This window comes from Eubalaena glacialis, chromosome 7, assembly GCF_028564815.1.
Source record: "Eubalaena glacialis isolate mEubGla1 chromosome 7, mEubGla1.1.hap2.+ XY, whole genome shotgun sequence".
In the NCBI taxonomy this organism is placed as follows: domain Eukaryota; kingdom Metazoa; phylum Chordata; class Mammalia; order Artiodactyla; family Balaenidae; genus Eubalaena; species Eubalaena glacialis.
Window position 1 is genome coordinate 29,647,834 of NC_083722.1, and position 17,522 is coordinate 29,665,355.

General features: G+C 43.8%; 1 protein-coding gene across 1 annotated transcript in view; it reads right to left on the minus strand.

The window, feature by feature from the left end:
- MEP1A (meprin A subunit alpha) overlaps window positions 1–17,522 on the minus strand; it is a 35,943-nt gene that overhangs the window by 665 nt on the left and 17,756 nt on the right. The window contains exons 10-15 of the mRNA XM_061197434.1: window positions 14,168–14,383; window positions 12,193–12,666; window positions 9,739–9,912; window positions 8,473–8,773; window positions 6,105–6,248; window positions 2,037–2,253 (exon numbers count right to left, since the gene is read on the minus strand). Coding sequence (XP_061053417.1) covers window positions 2,037–2,253; window positions 6,105–6,248; window positions 8,473–8,773; window positions 9,739–9,912; window positions 12,193–12,666; window positions 14,168–14,383 — 1,526 coding nt within the window. The remainder of the gene's footprint in view (window positions 1–2,036; window positions 2,254–6,104; window positions 6,249–8,472; window positions 8,774–9,738; window positions 9,913–12,192; window positions 12,667–14,167; window positions 14,384–17,522) is intronic.

Here is a 17,522-nt window from a genome sequence, read left to right on the forward strand (position 1 = left end):
TACTAGCCAGGATAGCTCCCTCCTTCTGTTTTTTCTCCTTCCTCACGGACAGAATCTTATTTATAGATCTAAAGGCAAAGCTAAAAGCAGCCCCAGAAATCACCCAGTCACCCCATTCCAGACAGGAGTGTGGAAGGTAGTTTGAGAAATAAAAATGGGTGCCTTCCATGCTTCACAGGACCTTCACACTTGCCCATCAATGCACCTTCAAGAGGATGAGCCACATCCCTTTCATTCACCCACAGAAACCTACTGCTGGGCTGGGCTTTCATTTTCAATCTGTGTTGAATCCGCAGCTGTCCTAGGGCTAGTGACACGCCAGCCAGCAGCTGGTTTAAGTTTCTAGTCTAGCCTCCAGACACACGATGAAGAGGAGGCTGCAGGCTCTGCCAGCTGAAGTGTGATCCAAGAAGATTCAGGAGAAGTAAACAGTACCACTGCCGAAAGGGCTGGCCCTTAGGGCAGAGGGGCAAGCTGACCTGGCCTTGCATAAGAGGCAGATGACTTCTGACTGCGGGAGAGTGTCATATGCCTGGGATATTACTCATACCCTCAGGATAGCTCTCAGCCTTTCTCCCTTACATGGGACACCCCTCTAACAGAAAACAAAATCACAAGGAGAGATGAGGCTTAACATGTGCCAGGCTCCAGGAGAGGGACACAGCAAATGACATGAAATTTACCCTCCACTGAAAATGGCTGTTAACTATCTATGTTAAGTAACATTTGAGTTCTTGCCATGTGTTTGGTGCTGTCCTAGAATCTCATTTAAGCTTGACAACAACCCCTTCTAGGGTTGAGTAAATATTCTTTTTCTCTTTATTTTACAGATGAATAAACTAAGCACAGAGAGGTTAATCCCTTGCCCAGGGTCACACAGTTCAGGAATGGTAGAGTCAGGTGTTGAATGCAGAATGTCTGACCTAGAATGTGTGCACGTCACCACCACACTCTGCTGCTTCCCTGTGATGCACGCAGACTCCCATGGCAGGGAGAGCTCTGAGCACAGAAAATGAGAGAGCGACAACGTGGTGACAGAAAGGATGGAGAAGTTAAGGCATCTTCAACCTTAATCCTGCTTTATAATTTCATCTCAGGGCAGCCCAGAGCATAATGACCAGTGTTCTGGGCAAACATGGAACTACTTCCTTTTCTGGTCTCTGATGGAGCATGAAAGGATGCCAGCTATGTTGCTTTATTGAAGGTAGAGCTGCTCCGCCGTGGGAAATAGCTACATTGACCCTGGATGAAGCCATGAAATGGAGCTTTTGACTTTGCCACATGTTGCCCTGTCAGTAACCCAACTCCTAAGTGTGTGTGGCCCACAGTCTGCCCTTACCTGTCTGGGGGAATCTATCAAAGCACCTCCATACCATCCAGACATTTTTAGCTTATGTCCCAGTGTTCTCAGAACCACATTAGCTGGCAGATATTTTAGGGCAATAATTAATTTTAATCCATCCACAAATAACTTAAATTTCATAAAGGCCTCTCAGACACACCAACACAAAGGCATGTTAGCAATTTGGGGCCAGTTATGCCTTCTGGCTCTCTTCAAATTACATGCCATAGGACATGGCTTATACTTTGCAGTTCTACTTTGTTTCTTATATTTATCTCTTTCAGATTTCATAATAACTCTCAAATAAGAAGCCAATACTTGGAAATGATAAAAGATTTATCTAAAGACACAGATAATTAGAACCAATTTAAAAAAAAAAGAAAGTAGATCCTCCATTAGCCAACTGGTCGACTCCCCAAAGGGAGCAGCTTGACCGTACCTGCCATTTTAATCTTTACTCTTCATGCAAAAGAGTTTCCATGGGGTTCCACTGACCAGTGGTACTATTTTTATTCTTGCCACAGACAGAGCAAGCATTCTCAGAATGCTGGATGCCATTTAGACACATAGGAGGAAAATACGATTTCCTAGGGATGAAGTGTATTCCCGAGGCTGTGTCTGAACACACGTGGACCAACTGACATTGGTCCTAATCAACTTGGCTACATCGTGATTTCCCGTGTGATGGGCAGACTGAAGCAGCAGCTGATTTGCTACTTGGATTATTTGAATTCTCAGCTTCCGTTTGCAGCGTGAACACATTGTGTTGTTCGTTAGTGTTGACTGACAGCCGATTTGGTTGCGTAAAAGTGGTGGGGAAGAGCTTGCGTTCTGGAGCCAAACTTTCTGCTTTCCAATGGTCAGCCCAGTATGTCTTAGCTTTGTGACCTTGGGTAAAGTCTCTTGTGACTCTGTTTCCACAACACAAAAGGGGATAATAACTGGGCAGGTCTAACAGATTATTGTGAAGAGTTGCTTCTTATAAAGCCCCCAGAAGAGTATCTGGCACACAGTGACTGTTGAATGAATTTAGCCAGGATTATTTTGTATCAAACTGTGTGTATGTGTTTAGAAATTATACACACACAGGAGAGAGAACCCAGATTTAGATACAATCTCTACTCAGGATCCAAATACATACACCCTCCACATTTTTGCATTTAATTCATCATTAGGAGTTTTTGAAAGTAACCCTGAAGATACTTGACATCCAAAATCATCATTTTGCCAAGGTCTGACTTTAAAATCATGCCCATTATGAAGCCAGAAAGGAAGAATAAGTCACTGAGCAAATAAGGGAGACTGATTAACTCACCAGCATATGCATCTCAATTCAAGTTTATAATCTTAATGTAATATAAGATTTTATTTAATCCTTAGACTCATCCCCGTTATTTCCTCTCTTTACAGATGAGCCAATTATGTGCTGCAGCAGTTGAGTCACTTAAAGAGCTCTCTGTTACAAATAATGAAACCACAACTCAAACTAGTTGAAGCGGGCATGGACATTTATTAGCTCCTGTAACTGGGGAAGATACTGGATTGGTACACCTTCAGGCTCAGCTGGATTCAGGGGCTCAAACAATGCTCTCAGAGTTCTTTTTCTCCCTTTGTGGCTTTGTCTCCCTCTGTGTGTTTATTTCATTCCAAGACAGATCTTCGAGGAAAGAAATCTATGGGGCCTATGAACCAGAAACTCAGATCTAAAAGGAAGAGAAACTCTTTTCTTCCCCATCAGTACATGTGTCTACAGCAGAGCAAGGAATTGTGATTGACTTAGCCTGAGTCATGTGCCGACCCCATAGAAACCATCTTAACCATGCGGACTACGTTTTCTGTGAGCAACACAGATTCAAAATAATGGCCACTTAAAATTCAAGTTTATTTCTCTAGCCACAAAAGCATGTAGGTAAGCAGTCCAAGACTGGTATGGTGGGCTCGGATCCACGCAGTTCTCAGGGATTCAGTACTTCCTGTCTTTTTGTTCTGCCCTTCCCAGGGTACCACATAGCCCCACATGGCAGCATAAAGAACAGGGTGGGGGAAGCATGAGACATTTTCAGACTTTCAAACTACTCTGATTCAGCCCCACTACATAAGACCAAGGAATCCAAGTACCCGCATACAGAGAGGGCTTCCCAGTTTTTCACATTGCTCATCTAAATCCCAAATCCCACACTGCCTAAGGATGTGATATGCTTATTTCTCTATCCACCTCCCCATGACAGATGCCTACTCATCCATCAACACCTCAACTCCTCAAAAGAATAAAGTATCTGCTAATCCTCCTGGTATGATGGAGAACTTCAGGCTCAGAGAAAAGCTAATACACTGTCTGGTCTATGATGAGCCAGATTCCTAATCAATCATGCAATCAACAGGGATGACCATACATCAACAGTGGAGATGAATCAAGATGGTGGGTATGGTGCTGGTGCTGAGAAATATGTTTTACCCTCAGCCTGGTACCTCCTTGTCATTGTTTTAGCAGTTTTCATTTCTAATACTAGATCAAAATTCTAAGTTACCCTTGAAATTTGGGCTTCTGCTTCCTTCAGAGAGAACTCAGGTGTACAGGAAATGTTGTCCTCTGTTTAGGATGGGGCCTCTCCTCTGAGCTGGACCAGATCTAAGCCAGGCATGGCCCAGAGCACATTTCCTTCTAATAAAACAAAAGAAAAACAATAGCAGCAACCACAGTGCCTGGAGCTCCCTTCTAAGGAAAGACACAGGGGTGTGGAGGGAACACCTTCTCCAACCCCAGCCTGAAAGTCAGTTGCGGATTTGCAGGGCTGTGAAGCATGTAGAGAAGCAAAGCTGGAGGTTATTTCCAATTTGGTCTTTGGAGATGAAGACTGGCTGGGTGGCCAGGTAGCTTCTCATCTACTCCGAAAATTAAACAGCACACTTTGCATATATTTTTAACTCTACCTTCTTATCCATAATCCCATTTTATTACTCTTTAACCCTGTAGATGTTAAAGTGGGCTGGGAGGAGGTAGTCAACTATTACTTCCGTTTGACAGATTAGGAAACAAAGACCAAGAGCATGAGTGATTTTACAATTGCAGAGCTGGTTAGATGGCCCATCCAGGCCTGCAGCCAGGGAGCCTGATGTCCAGACCTCTTTTCTATCCACTAAAGCAGCAGTTCTCAGCATCAGCATCACCTGGGAACCTGCTAGAAGTGCAAATTCTTAGACCCTACCCCAGATCTACTGAATCAGAAATTCTCGGGGTGGTGCCTACGATCTGTGTTTTAACCAGCTCTCCAGGGGATACTGTTGCACCTCAGGCTGGAGAGTCAGTGCTGGGAGTCGAGGTTTCACCTGCTCCAAACTCTTCTCACACCTTTGCGTTAAAGGAACTCTTCTTAACCCCTCGCGTTTGTTTCCAGAGTGGTCATGAAGTATGTACTTAGAAAGCTGGTAACCTAAAGCCTGGACCATTCAGGCTCCTTGAAATATTTAAGTAAACTTCTAGAGCCAGCTCTCTGTGGGGCTTGTGCTGATTGGGGATGGAAACCTCAGCTTTCCTTCTTACTTGATCTCTCTTGGAACTGTCTTGCCTCGGATAGTTTTGTTTCCTAGGAACCACGGAAAGAAAGTGTGTCTACAAATACTTCCTTTACATTCTCTTCTACCTGATACTTTCAATTTGTTAATAATTTTGTACACGAACAGTATATAAATATACTTTATTTTTAAAATATTTTATTTATTTATTTATTTATTTTTATTTTTGGCTCCGTTGGGTCTTAGTTGAGGCACGCGGAATCTTCGTTGCAGTGCGCGGGCTTCTCTCTAGTTGTGGTGCGTGGGTTCCAGAGTGCATGGGCTCTGTAGCTGTGGCGCATGGGCTCAGTAGTTGCAGCACGTGGGCTTAGTTGCCCCGCGGCATGTGGGATCTTAGTTCCCCGACCAGGGATCGCACCCGCATCCCCTGCATTGGAAGGCGGATTCTTTACCACTGGACCACCAGGGAAGTCCCTTAAAATGTAATTTAAAATTTTAAAAGATCTGAGAAAGAGGTTTTGGATGATTCTCCCCCTCCATACACACACACACACACACACACACACACAAATTCACATGCAATTCTGGACCCCTTGAAGGTACTGACGAAATAGTTATTGAATTTATTAAAGACTTTCCCTTAGAATCAGAGGAGGAAAGTAAATGCTGCTGCTAGGAGGAATCTTTATTTGAAATTCTTTAATGCACAAGACCCTAAAAGAATAATAAACCTATTGTGTCTGATGGAAAACAGGTATTTGAGTGTTTGATTCTAGTACAAAAAACATATGCGTTTCATTGTATACATCTTACTTGCAGTAGAAAGGAGAGAGTTTCTATATCTTAGTTATTCATTCAATTACTGGCTCATTTATTCGTTTTTACTGAGTGACCATGCATGCCAGGCCAGGCAGACCCCCAGGCACTGGGCTAACACAGTAAAGGTGGGTCTGCCCACGTAGAGCTTATGGTCTACGGGAAAGACAGTCTGTTAAACAAGGGATTTACAACTAAGGGATAAGAGCGTCATCATAGGACACACTAGATACATTTGGAACACAGAGCAGGGTAACAGAACCATGTGAGGGTGGGGACAGGAAAACCATAAGGGTCACACAAGAGGCTGGAGGCAAAGCAAGGCCGATAGAAGCTGCCCCAAACTGCAATGAGCACGGGAAGGAAAGGGTGGGCCCAAGGGCAGGAGGTGCTTCTACAGCCTAGCTGATGTCAACGGGCATCACTGCCTGGCCTTTGGCGAAGGATGGAGATGATGGTGAAGGTCAAGAAAACCATGCTGGCCGTGCCTCCGATCATCAGGCCCAGGAGGCTGCCGTGCACCTGCATGGCCTGACATCGCTCCCCAGTGTAGAAGAAGGCGTGACCAGAGACGCACCTGGGGAGACAGGACACAGGGGCATGTGGGAACGACCTGAGCCCCAAGGGCTTCCTGACAACAAGACCAACACAGCAACAATGGCAGGGGACACTCAGCAGTTACACGCACCTGGCCTCGTTCAAAGTGCTTTATGCAAGTCAATTAATTTAATCCTGGAACCCTTTGAGGCGGTGGTTATTACCAGGCCATTCTCATCATCCTTATCTTACAGAAAAGTTAGATAATTTGCTCAAAGCCATGCAGTTAGTAAGTGTCTCACTCTTGAAGTTTAATCTCTGAAGGTCTGTCTCCTGACCCTGTCCTCTTGGCTACCATATGCAAAGTTCAGGAGGAAGGTTTGGGACACTTAAAGAATGTGTTTTCTGACACACAATAGTGACGGTTCAGCAAACACCACCAACGGATGCTGAGATTAGTGGGTGAGGGTTTGAGGAAAGGCAAGATGTCTGCATGGTCTCCGAGTGTCTCTCCCAAGACATGTGTTAATTAAAGTGTGAGGAATGGTAACTTCTCAGGAGAGAGGGCTGGCAGACACCCTCTTGGCCAGAGGACAAGGTTAACATCACCGGTAATAACACATATTGACATCTGGTACCCCTCACATGACACACTGAGAGGGTCATATCACGTCTTGGTTCTTCTTACCCAAAATGTACAACCTCAATATAACCATGAGAAGACATCAGATAAACTCAAATTGAGGAACAATTTGTAAAGTACTGATCAACGCTCTTCAAAAGTATCAAGATAATGAAAGACAAGACCAAGGACCCGCTCAGGATTGAAGGAGCTAAGGAGACATGAAAACTAAATGGAACACGGGGTCCTGAATTGGATCCTGGAACAGAAAAAGTGTATTGGTGGAAAAACTGGGGAAATCTGGATAAGGTGTGTCGTTTAGTTAATACTATTTTTAATAATATTTACCTGTGTTAATGCTCATTTCTTGCCTTTGCTAATGTACGATGGTTATGTAAGATGTTGACTTTAGGGTATGGGGAACTCTGTTGCATTTTTGAAATGTATCTGTAAATCTAAAATTATTTCAAAATAAAAGTTTAAAAAGGAAAGAACAAAGTAGAGATCAAAAAGAGCTGAGAAGAAATGTAGGTGTTTTGAGCCAAGCAGACCGGCTCCCACATCTGCTACTATTCTATCAAATGAAACTGATGCTTCTGTCATCACATACATCCTTTGATGAAATATTTTATGTGAATAACAAACATTTTAAAAAGAACTATTAAATATAGCAAACTGTGCAGACAGACAGACCTGGATTGCAAGTCTAAGCTCCAGCATTTACCATCTGGGTAATTTCAGACAAATTACTTACTTCTCTAAGCTTCAAATTTCTTATGCCCTAAACGGGGATAAGAAGGGCCTTTATGTCACAGGGTGGCTGTGAGGAATAATTTAGATCATGAATACATACTGCTTGGGGGAGCACGTGACACATAGCAAGCAGCCCCCAAATGTCAGATATTCTTATTATTATTGAAAACATAAACATGATAATAGTACAATTGAACTAATGGACAATAGAAATAATCATTAATAACAATAATAACATTTGCAGTCAGGGAAGGTTTAAGCTTGGTCCTGAGTCCCTGTGGTGGAGCCTTGATGCTATAAGCTCTGGGTCGGGACTTCCCTGGTGGTGCAGTGGATAAGACTCCACGCTCCCATTGCAGGGGGCCCAGGTTTGGGCCCACATGCATGCCACTAGATCCCAGGGGGCCCAGGTTTGATCCCTGGTCAGGGAACTAGATCCCACATGCATGCCACTAAGAGTTCGCATGCCATAACTAAGGAGTCTGCAAGCTTCAACTAAGGAGCCCACCTCCCACAACTAAGACCCGGTACAACCAAATAAATATATAAATAAATAAATATTAAAAAAAAAAAAAAAGCTCTGGGTCATTTTTGAGCCCTGCAGTGGAGTTCAAAATTCCAACAACATTCAAGGTGCTGTTGACAATGTCCCAGAGGTAGCAAGGGGATACACGTGAAGAGACAGGAGATTTGGGACTCTTCTGCTCTGGCAGGACCCCTGCTCTGTCCTCTGATTCCAGGCACAGCTTTGTGGAGTCAAGGACCGACACGGTTGACCATCTGATGGCGTGGATGCCCTGACCTGAGAACTGTGCCTTTTAGCAGGGTAAGCAGACATAGGGCTCCCCTCTGCCGACACACACCTACCGCCCCAGGCCACAGAGCCTACCTGCAGCTTGCCATCCCCTTCACGTTCACACAGATGCCTTCGTTTTGACAAGGGTTCGGGTCACATGGGTCTCTGAAGTACTGTGGCCAGTTGTGGTCCTCCATGGGGCCTGTGTTGTCCACCGACCGCTTCTGTCGGCTGCGCTGCCCCTGGTCCAGGCTGCCCAGTAGGGCTTTCTCTAAGGAGGCCTTTCCCGAACCTTCTTCTGAAGCCGGCTGCTCCTGGCCTTGGAGAACGAGGCTTTGGGGGATCAACCTGCTGTCTTTAATGCGAACTTCAGTCTGGTTAAGGTGGGTGATATCTCGAGGAAAGAGACAAAGGGTGGTGAGGAAGATATATGATTAAATCTGACAACAATTCACTTCCACTCCTGGAGAAAGCTCCCTGGGCTGCCTCTCCCCTTCTTGGTCATCACCTTTAGTGACATAGAAAAGTGGCTTTGAATCCAGCAGATTTTCATAATGCCAGCTATTTTATAGATTGATTATTTTTTATTGAAGTATAGTTGACTTAAAATATTATATTAGTTTTAAGGTGTATAAATAGTTATTTGACATTTTTATAGATTACACTTCATACAAAGTTATTATAAAATATTGACTATATTCCCTGTGCTGTACATTACATCTTCGTAACTTATTTCATACATAGTAGTTTGTACCTCTTAATCCCCTGCCCCTATTTTGTCCCTACCCCTACCCCTTTCCCCTCTGGTAACCACTAGTTTGTTCTCTGTATCTGTGGGTCTGTTTTCTTTGTTCATTTGCTTTGTTTTTCAGATTCCACATGTAAGCAAAAACATACAGTATTTGCGTTTATCTATCTGACTTATTTCACGAAGCATAATGCCCCTCAGGTCCATCCATGTTGTCGCACATGGCAAGATTTCATTCTTTTTTTGCTATGTTTATGTTTAAAGTAGTCCAATCATGCTTTTATTTATTTAACTTGAGAAGAGAAGCATAAAGTGAGTATGGATAGACTGATTGAAACTAAATTGAAGTCAGCAAACTGTCACATTTGATAAGTTATACAAAAAGGTGACACTAAAATTTTAGTTTCTCCCCAGGACAGTTAAAATCAAGATGGGAGTCCTTGAATAAAAGAGTAAAATGTGGTTCTCTTAGAGCACATCTTTTTTTTTTTTTTTTAACCTAGTTCCCCCAAAAGATCCCCACCTTCCATGAGATGCTTTTAAAAATCCATGTAAAGTCAATAGAACACCCAGAACATAGAATTATTTATTCAGGAAAACCAGCAAAATACCTTCAAAGTCCACAAACATTATAAGGTCGTCATTTTTAAGGAAACTCCTCCTTTTCAGCATTTGGTGGGAGATGATAGCATCCCAGCCCCAGTCGATGCTTCTAAAACAGGCACAGCTGTTGTCATAGGACCCCATGACAGATGGCCTGTCCCAGATGACGGAGCCATTTATTGCTGCAAAGTTACAGGTTACAGAAAAATCACGTTATCGCTTTACTTTTCACTTTCCATTTGTCTTTTTTTTTTTTTTTTAATGCTATTCTTGTCTGCTTACATTCTTTTTATGTATGTATGTATGTATGTATGTATGGCTGTGTTGGGTCTTCACTTCTGCGCGAGGGCTTTCCCTAGTTGCGGCAAGTGGGGGCCACTCTTCATCGCGGTGCGCGGGCCTCCCACGATCGCGGCCCCCCGCTGCCGAGCACAGGCTCCAGACGCGCAGGCTCAGCAATTGTGGCTCACGGGCCGAGTTGCTCCGCGGCATGTGGGATCCTCCCAGACCAGGGCTCGAACCCGCGTCCCCTGCACCGGCAGGCAGATTCTCAACCACTGCGCCACCAGGGAAGCCCAACCAAAATTTTTGAAGCAGCTGCTAGATGCCTGGCCCTGTTTGGAGTTCAGCAGTGATCAAGACAGGAAGAGTCCTGCTTTCATGAACCATGTAGTGGGGAGGAGAGACAGGTGCAACTTGGGTGAGGGATTTCACCTTGCTGGGCCTCTGTTTTCTCATCTGGCACAAGGTGGCCATCCCTGGTTTCACATCAACATGATCTCAGGCACAAACCTCCTTGTTTTTCCATTTTGTCTTTAAGTTACTTGCTGAAACAACCGGCCCGCGGTCCCCAGGACTGCTGCGGCTTCGGCCGCCGGGGCCCCTCCAGAGCCGGCCGCCGAGGCCCCTCCAGAGCCGGCAGCCTCAGTGAGGCCGCCCTCCCCTCGGGCTCCGGGGCACTTCAGTGACGGCGGAGGGAAGAGACCCCGAGCCGGGAGTTCCAGCTCTGCGGAAACGCGGGCTCCGTTCTGGGCGAGGAGGTGGGACCGCTCTGCCCCGAGGCCTTCTGGGAGGGAGGGCGGCGCCGGGGGAGGAGCCGCCTGGAGCCTCCAGGAGCCCTTCAGGGGGTCCTGGAGGGGCGGCCCGGCCTGGGGGCCCCGCCCACTGTGGCCGCAGCCCAGGCCTTTTTCCTGGAATCCTTGGCTAGTCCCTATCTTTTCCAGGCGCCACTCCCCTTCACCTGCTGGTGGACGCTTTGGCCAGGTAGACCGGCAGCAGCCACGGGTAGACGGCGGGCTCGGCCCCCACGGGCCTCCATTTGTCTTTAATGAGTATAGAGAGCTTTGTTTTTATTGAAGTATAGTTGATTTACAATGTGTTAATTTCTGCTGTACGGCAAAGTGATTCCGTTATATGTATATATACATTTTTTTTTACTATTCTTTTCCATTATGGTTTATCATAGGATATTGAATATAGTTCTCTGTGCTGTACAGTAGGACCTTGTTGTTTACCCATAAGAGCTTTGTTAATCAGAAAAAATGCGTTGGAAAAAAATCAGGTTATTTACTCTTTCCAGGACAATTAAAACTGAGAATTGGGAGGGGGGTGGAGCAGAGAACCACCCCTGTGGAGGGCCACTGTCCACTACTGAGTGACTTCTCAATGAAGGGGAAGAGAGAGCTATAGCTTCTTCCTTTTAAGGCTTAAGTCTCTTCTTTTGAAAAAAAAAAAAAAATAGTTTGCCCATTCCTTTATTCATGCAAGTTTGTTTCATGGACATACTGACAATGAGTAATATTTTAGGACTCAGTGCATTAGTCCTGCACAGAGCCTTGCAAATTCTGAGTATTTGATAAATGATTACCTGGGTCTGTCTTCTCGGACTGAGCTCAGTGAGGCAGGGACTGCCTAGTTTGCTTGTACTCTAAGGAGCTGGCAGAGAGCTTGGCACCTTGCAAGCCCTTACTTAGATGTTTGTTGGATGAATTCAGGAAAGAGAGAGAGAGATAAGATGATGCTGAAAATTTTCACTTACATAGAAAACAAACTTCTGGTTACCAAAGCGGAAAGGGGGTGGGAGGGATAAATTAGGAGTTTGGGATCAGCAGATACAAACTACTGTATATAAAATAGATAAACAACAAAGTCCTACTGAATGGCACAAGGAACTGTATTCAACAGCCTGTAATAAACCATAATGGAAAAGAATATGAAAAAGAATATATATGTATATCTGAATCACTTTTCTGTACACCAGAAACTAACACAACATTGTAAATCAACTACACTTCAATGAAAGAAAAAAGAAACAAGAACATTTTAACTTAATGCTCCAACATGACATTGCTGTAGATGTGCCCAAGAAGGAAATGCGAGGGGAAAGTTAATCTCTCCTATACAGATGAAAACTGTGTCTGTTGGCCCTTCCAGGTGGAGGGGCGGGTCTTCTAACCACCTACCTGTAGATGTCTGGGACTTGGAGGTAGTGAACACCATGCTGGAGGACATTCTCTTCCTGACATCGGGTTCCTGGTCAAGTATTGTCATTATCACCTGTCTGTTCTCCACTGGCCACTCCAGGACAGCATCATTCTCTCCACTACACAGATGAAAGGCAAGTCCCAAGTACCCAGAGCTCCCGGAGCTCGTTCTGCCATGAGGGTACAAGGTCAACCCCAAACCGTAGCCCTCTGAATTGTAGAATCGAGGGCTCTGAAGCTTGTCCCCTTTAACCGTGTTCTGCAGGACTTGAGAGAATTTCCGGACCGTCCAAACCCCTGCGGGGCATGGGGTTTCTGTCAAAGTGATGTCATCCAGGTAAATTCCCCCACTCGAGTTCTGGGGGTCACCCTTTGTGCCCTGGAAAAGGTAGCGAAACTTCTTTTCCTCTCTTAGTGTAACATGGGCAATTTTCCAATTTTGGTCAAAATCTCCTGAGGACAGAGAATAAAATTGGTGACAACTGTGACCAACATTTTTGGAGCACTTACTTGGAGCCTCGTACTGTGGCAGGTGCTTTACATGAACGATCTCATGTAATCTTCACAACAAACACAGGAGAGAAGAACTGCTATAAACTTGTTAAGGAACTTTTCCAAAGTCACATATCTAGTATGGGAAAATAGCTAAAAAAGAAAAAAAAAAAAAAAAAAGACACACTCTGATTTATCATAAAAGTCTTAATCATGCATCTGTTTTCCATTATTATTCCATTCTGCAGGTTCTGGGCTTTCCCCTGGGTTTGTTGGTATAAATGCACCCCACCCCCTTAATGTTAGCACTGAATGCACAAGTATTGGGCTGAACCATATAAAACAGACCTTTGATAAGTCAAAAGTCAAACAATGGCAATTTCATATGTCCATATTTACAGTCCTTGGTAACACAGCAAATTCTCAACTCTTAAAGGGCACCTAGCTGTCATCCCTCTATTTGATAAAGATGCTCTGTAAATTTCAGCCAGAAAAGTGAACCCCTCAAAACCATGATTTGTAGCATTCTCTACCCACAGAGTGACCTGGGTAGAGACAATTTGGGCCCCCGTTCTTCTGAGTAGCCTTTACTAAGGAAACCTCCACCCTTCAAGAACAGCAGCTTCTTCTAGAAGTACACAAAGAATGTTTCCTTTATCTCATTTTAATTGAGAAATTCTTTGTTGAATGGAAAACTAGAAAAACACGTCTCTCCTTTTCTATTTATGAACGAACCGCCACCACAATAAAAGAATGTAAGTACTTAGCTTTTATAACCCTGGATCTTGATTTTCAGCCAGATTACTCTCACAACCAACTAACTACCTTAGCATTTTAAGGTTTTCATGATCTTCTTATAGAAATACGTAAAGTATCACTAAGGAATATATAAGTGATTTTAGTGAAGTTAATGTATACAAGTCGCTTGCTTGCCACCAACTTCACAAGTAGGTTTCAAGTTACCTCAGTGTATTAAATAATGGTATCATTCCGTTTGCTGAAACAGATGCAGAAACACTTATGGTCCACTATTTAACCACTTCTCTCCAGCAGCATCAATTCCCGCTTCCCTTTTACCTTCCAATCTCCACCTTTGAATCACCAATTTTCTCTATTCTGGCTTTCTCCAAAGCTCTAGTGAAAACTAGATTTTTATATTCTGATTGGCCTTCTTTTTCCTTTCCCTGATTGGCCTCTTACAATAGTATATGTCAACCTCACCTGAACCCGAAATTTCTGAATGGTTAAAACATCCATTGAGTGGTTAAAACATGCCAGGCATTATGCATTTCAAAGAGGCAGAAGGGAGGTGGAGGAAAGGAAGGAAGAGGAGACAGAGGAGGAGGAGTGGGAGGAATGACGAGGGGGAGGAGGATGAAAAGGGAGAGGGAGGGGAAGGAGGAGAAACAGCACAATCCCCAATATGAAGCCCAATCAGTCCTCGCAGGATGCCTTTAAGTACCTTGAAAGGTCTTCACCTTGACCAGCTTGCGAATGTTGCCCGTACTGTCATCCCTCTTGACCCAGACGATGAGTCTATCTGAAGGACTTCCTGTCGTTTTATAGAAAAACTGCAGGCATTGCTGCTTCCTCTTTGGGTAAAGAATCCGAGACTCCAACAGGGCTGCCTCCTCTGCTATCCCCAAGCTGGTATTGAAGTACATGAAGTAGCCGGCACCTATGGAGAGAGGACCCTAAAGTCCCATCTCTGGCCACAAATACCCCAGGGTGCCCTCAGCCCAGGCAAAGTGAAACAGTGAGCAACAGCCATCGTCCAGGCAACAAAGGCTAGAACTCTTCTGGGGAAAATAAAAAGGTTGTTTGTCGGTAAATATTCTGTCTGTCTCCACGGACAGAATTGCTGGTCAAAGTCACAGCTCTCCACTGCCTCTTTTGATTGCCTTTGTTCCCAAGGTTGTGAAATGTACACCTCTGACTTAAGGAAATACAGGCTTTAAGCAAAGTTTATGGAATTTAGTGTCTGTGAGATGAATTCCATTTTCTTCATTAACTTCGTTGTTTAGAGATTCATTCCAAGGAAAAGAGCTGGCCTCCTAGCTGTATAAGAAACTGTGGGATTCAAAGTTTTAGGAATTGGATTTTAAATATTCACAATGAGAAGGGTTCAGTTTCACCCTTTTGTAGCCTAATAACTGGGTGTACTATCAGTGGTAAAGAATCACCTTTACTGTGTCCTAAGAAGGGGCATTCAAGGCATATTAGGGACCAACTGAGGATTTCTCCTGAATGTAAAGAAAGCCTTGGAAGAACACTAAAAATGAGGGGATAAAGGGTCTACATTTATGCCAGAGGCTGGGTTTGCCCAACTCACGTATTGCAAAATTCTCTTCCCCAAAACAAGCAGGTGGCTAAACAAATACATCACTTGGAAAACCAGCACACTTTTTCAAAGTCAAGGGCAATGAACAATTCTTGCATATAAAGAAGTCATCTAAACTTACTCCAATACTCAACCTCTTACCAAATGCTCCACTCAAAACATTTCATCAAGTAAAAATGAAGTGAGCATCTACAGTTCCAGGTACTTTGACAATATGAGTCCCTGCCTCACCCTGCCTCACATATGGGACATGAGCAAGGATGTTTAAATAAGCTTTCCACAAAGCTGAAAAATACCATAATGTCTTTAATATATCATCAGGGTAAATTATATTCGCCGGTATGTTCTTCTCAATACTTTACCTTACTAGCCTTAGACTTTTGTGTCGTGAATTGCTGAGGGCTTGGGTTAAGGTAAATAAGAGCTCACAGGGCTAAGAAGGTCTCCTGGTGATCCTTGCTCAGGAATTCCACCAGGTGAGGTCAGAAGTATGAAGTGCAAGTCCAATAACTCAAACTGAGGAGTCAGGAGACCTGAATTCTTGCCCTAGAGCTGCCACTAACTGGGTATTCATTCATCTCTCTGGGATTCAAGTGGGAAGTGGCTTCTATCCTTCGAGCTCTTTGAGTCTATGCATCTACCTGAATAAGGCAGTGCTCTCTAGCAGAGGAAACCCCGTCCCATTATGTGCCTCCTGTGGAAGAAGCATAATGGCTGGTCAAGTTAACCTGAGCTGGTCAAGTTAACCTTTTCTAGTTACTTCTCTGGGCTGTGGTCCTTTCCTTTCCTACTAAAATGCTAGAATATTCTTTCAACAGATTCCTCTCACACGGAGATCACCTTTCTGTTTAGCTGGAACTTGCACATTAGCCTAGCAGCAAGCCCACAGGAGAGATTAGATTAGAGGCTATGATGGAAATTTAAAGAGAACTTCAGGCGTAGATCACCCTTTGGAAACTGGAGATTATATGTTTAATAATCTGATGTGTAACAGAGACTTTCGCCCTTTGCCAAGGCGCGAGGAAAAGTGGCAATTGTTGATAACCTCTGACATTCACCCTGTGGCCTGGCATCTGGGTGATAAGTTGGGTCTCTTCTGTGAAGGAACTCCTAGCAACTCTCACACAGGCATGGACTAAGGGACTTGATGATAGTCCAGTCTTTAAAAGGCTATTATAATCTATAACCTCACCTGCTTCCAAATAGGGTTGGTACAATTTCAATGACAAGCACATAATAAAAGGGTGTTAAGATAGAAATTGAAAAATAAGTAGAACCTCTGGAGAGAAAGGGATGATGGGGGAAAAAAGTAGGGAGTAAGGCTGCTGGTCTGCCTTTGAAGATTCTATATGCATTATCTCCTTACATGCTCGCTGTGAAGGATCAATAGCTTAATGGTCAGAGAGGCTTACAAAAAGCCAAGAGACTTAAACAGCAACAACAACAAAAAGAACTACCTGGGGTCACCATTAGCAAGTGCTGGAGCCAGATTTTAAACCCGGGTCTCTCCTGACTTTATGTCTTTTTCACTGCACAAACCATGTACCGGAACTATCTGAAGCTGTTATCCAATATGGCAGCTACCAAACATATATGGCAATTGAGTACTTGAACTGTGGCCAGTCCAAAGTGAGATGTGCTGTAAGGATAAAATATACACCAGATTTCAAATACCTACTGTAAAAAAGTGTGAAGTATCTCATTAATAGTTTTTATATTGATTGCACATTGAAATGTTAAGATTTTGGATATATGGGGTTAAGTATATTACTAAAGAGAATTTCCCTTGTTTCTTTTTTATGTGACTGTTAGAAAATTTTACATTACATATGTGGTGTGCACTGCAGTTCCACTGGAGGACACTGCTGTTAGAGACATTGCCCTAATTTACAAAGTAATATATATATATATTTGGCTGCACTGGGTCTTTGTTGCTGCCCGCAGGCTTTCTCTAGTTGTGGCGAGCGGGGGCTATTCTTTGTTACAGTGTGCAGGCTTCTCATTGCAGTGGCCCCTCTTGTTGAGGAGCAAGGGCTCTACACACGCAGGCTTCAGTAGTTGTGGCACACGGGCTCAGTAGTTGTGGCTTGTGGGCTCTAGAGCACAAGCTCAGTAGTTGTGGCACATGGGCTTCGTTGCTCCGCGGCATGTGGGATTTTCCCAGACCAGGGATAGAACCCGTGTCCCCTGCATTGGCAGGCTAATTCCTAACCACAGCACCACCAGGGAAGTCCCACAAAGTCATATATTTTTTAAAATTAAAAAAAAATTTTATTGAAGTATAGTTGATTTACAGTGTCGTGTTAGTTTTAGGTATACAGCACAGTGATTCAGATAGATAGAGATATATACAGATATATAGAGAGATATAGATATTCTTTTTCAGACTCTTTTCCCTTATAGGTTATTACAAAATATTGAGTAGAGTTTCCTGTGTTACACACACTATATATAAACTAGATAACCAACAAGTACA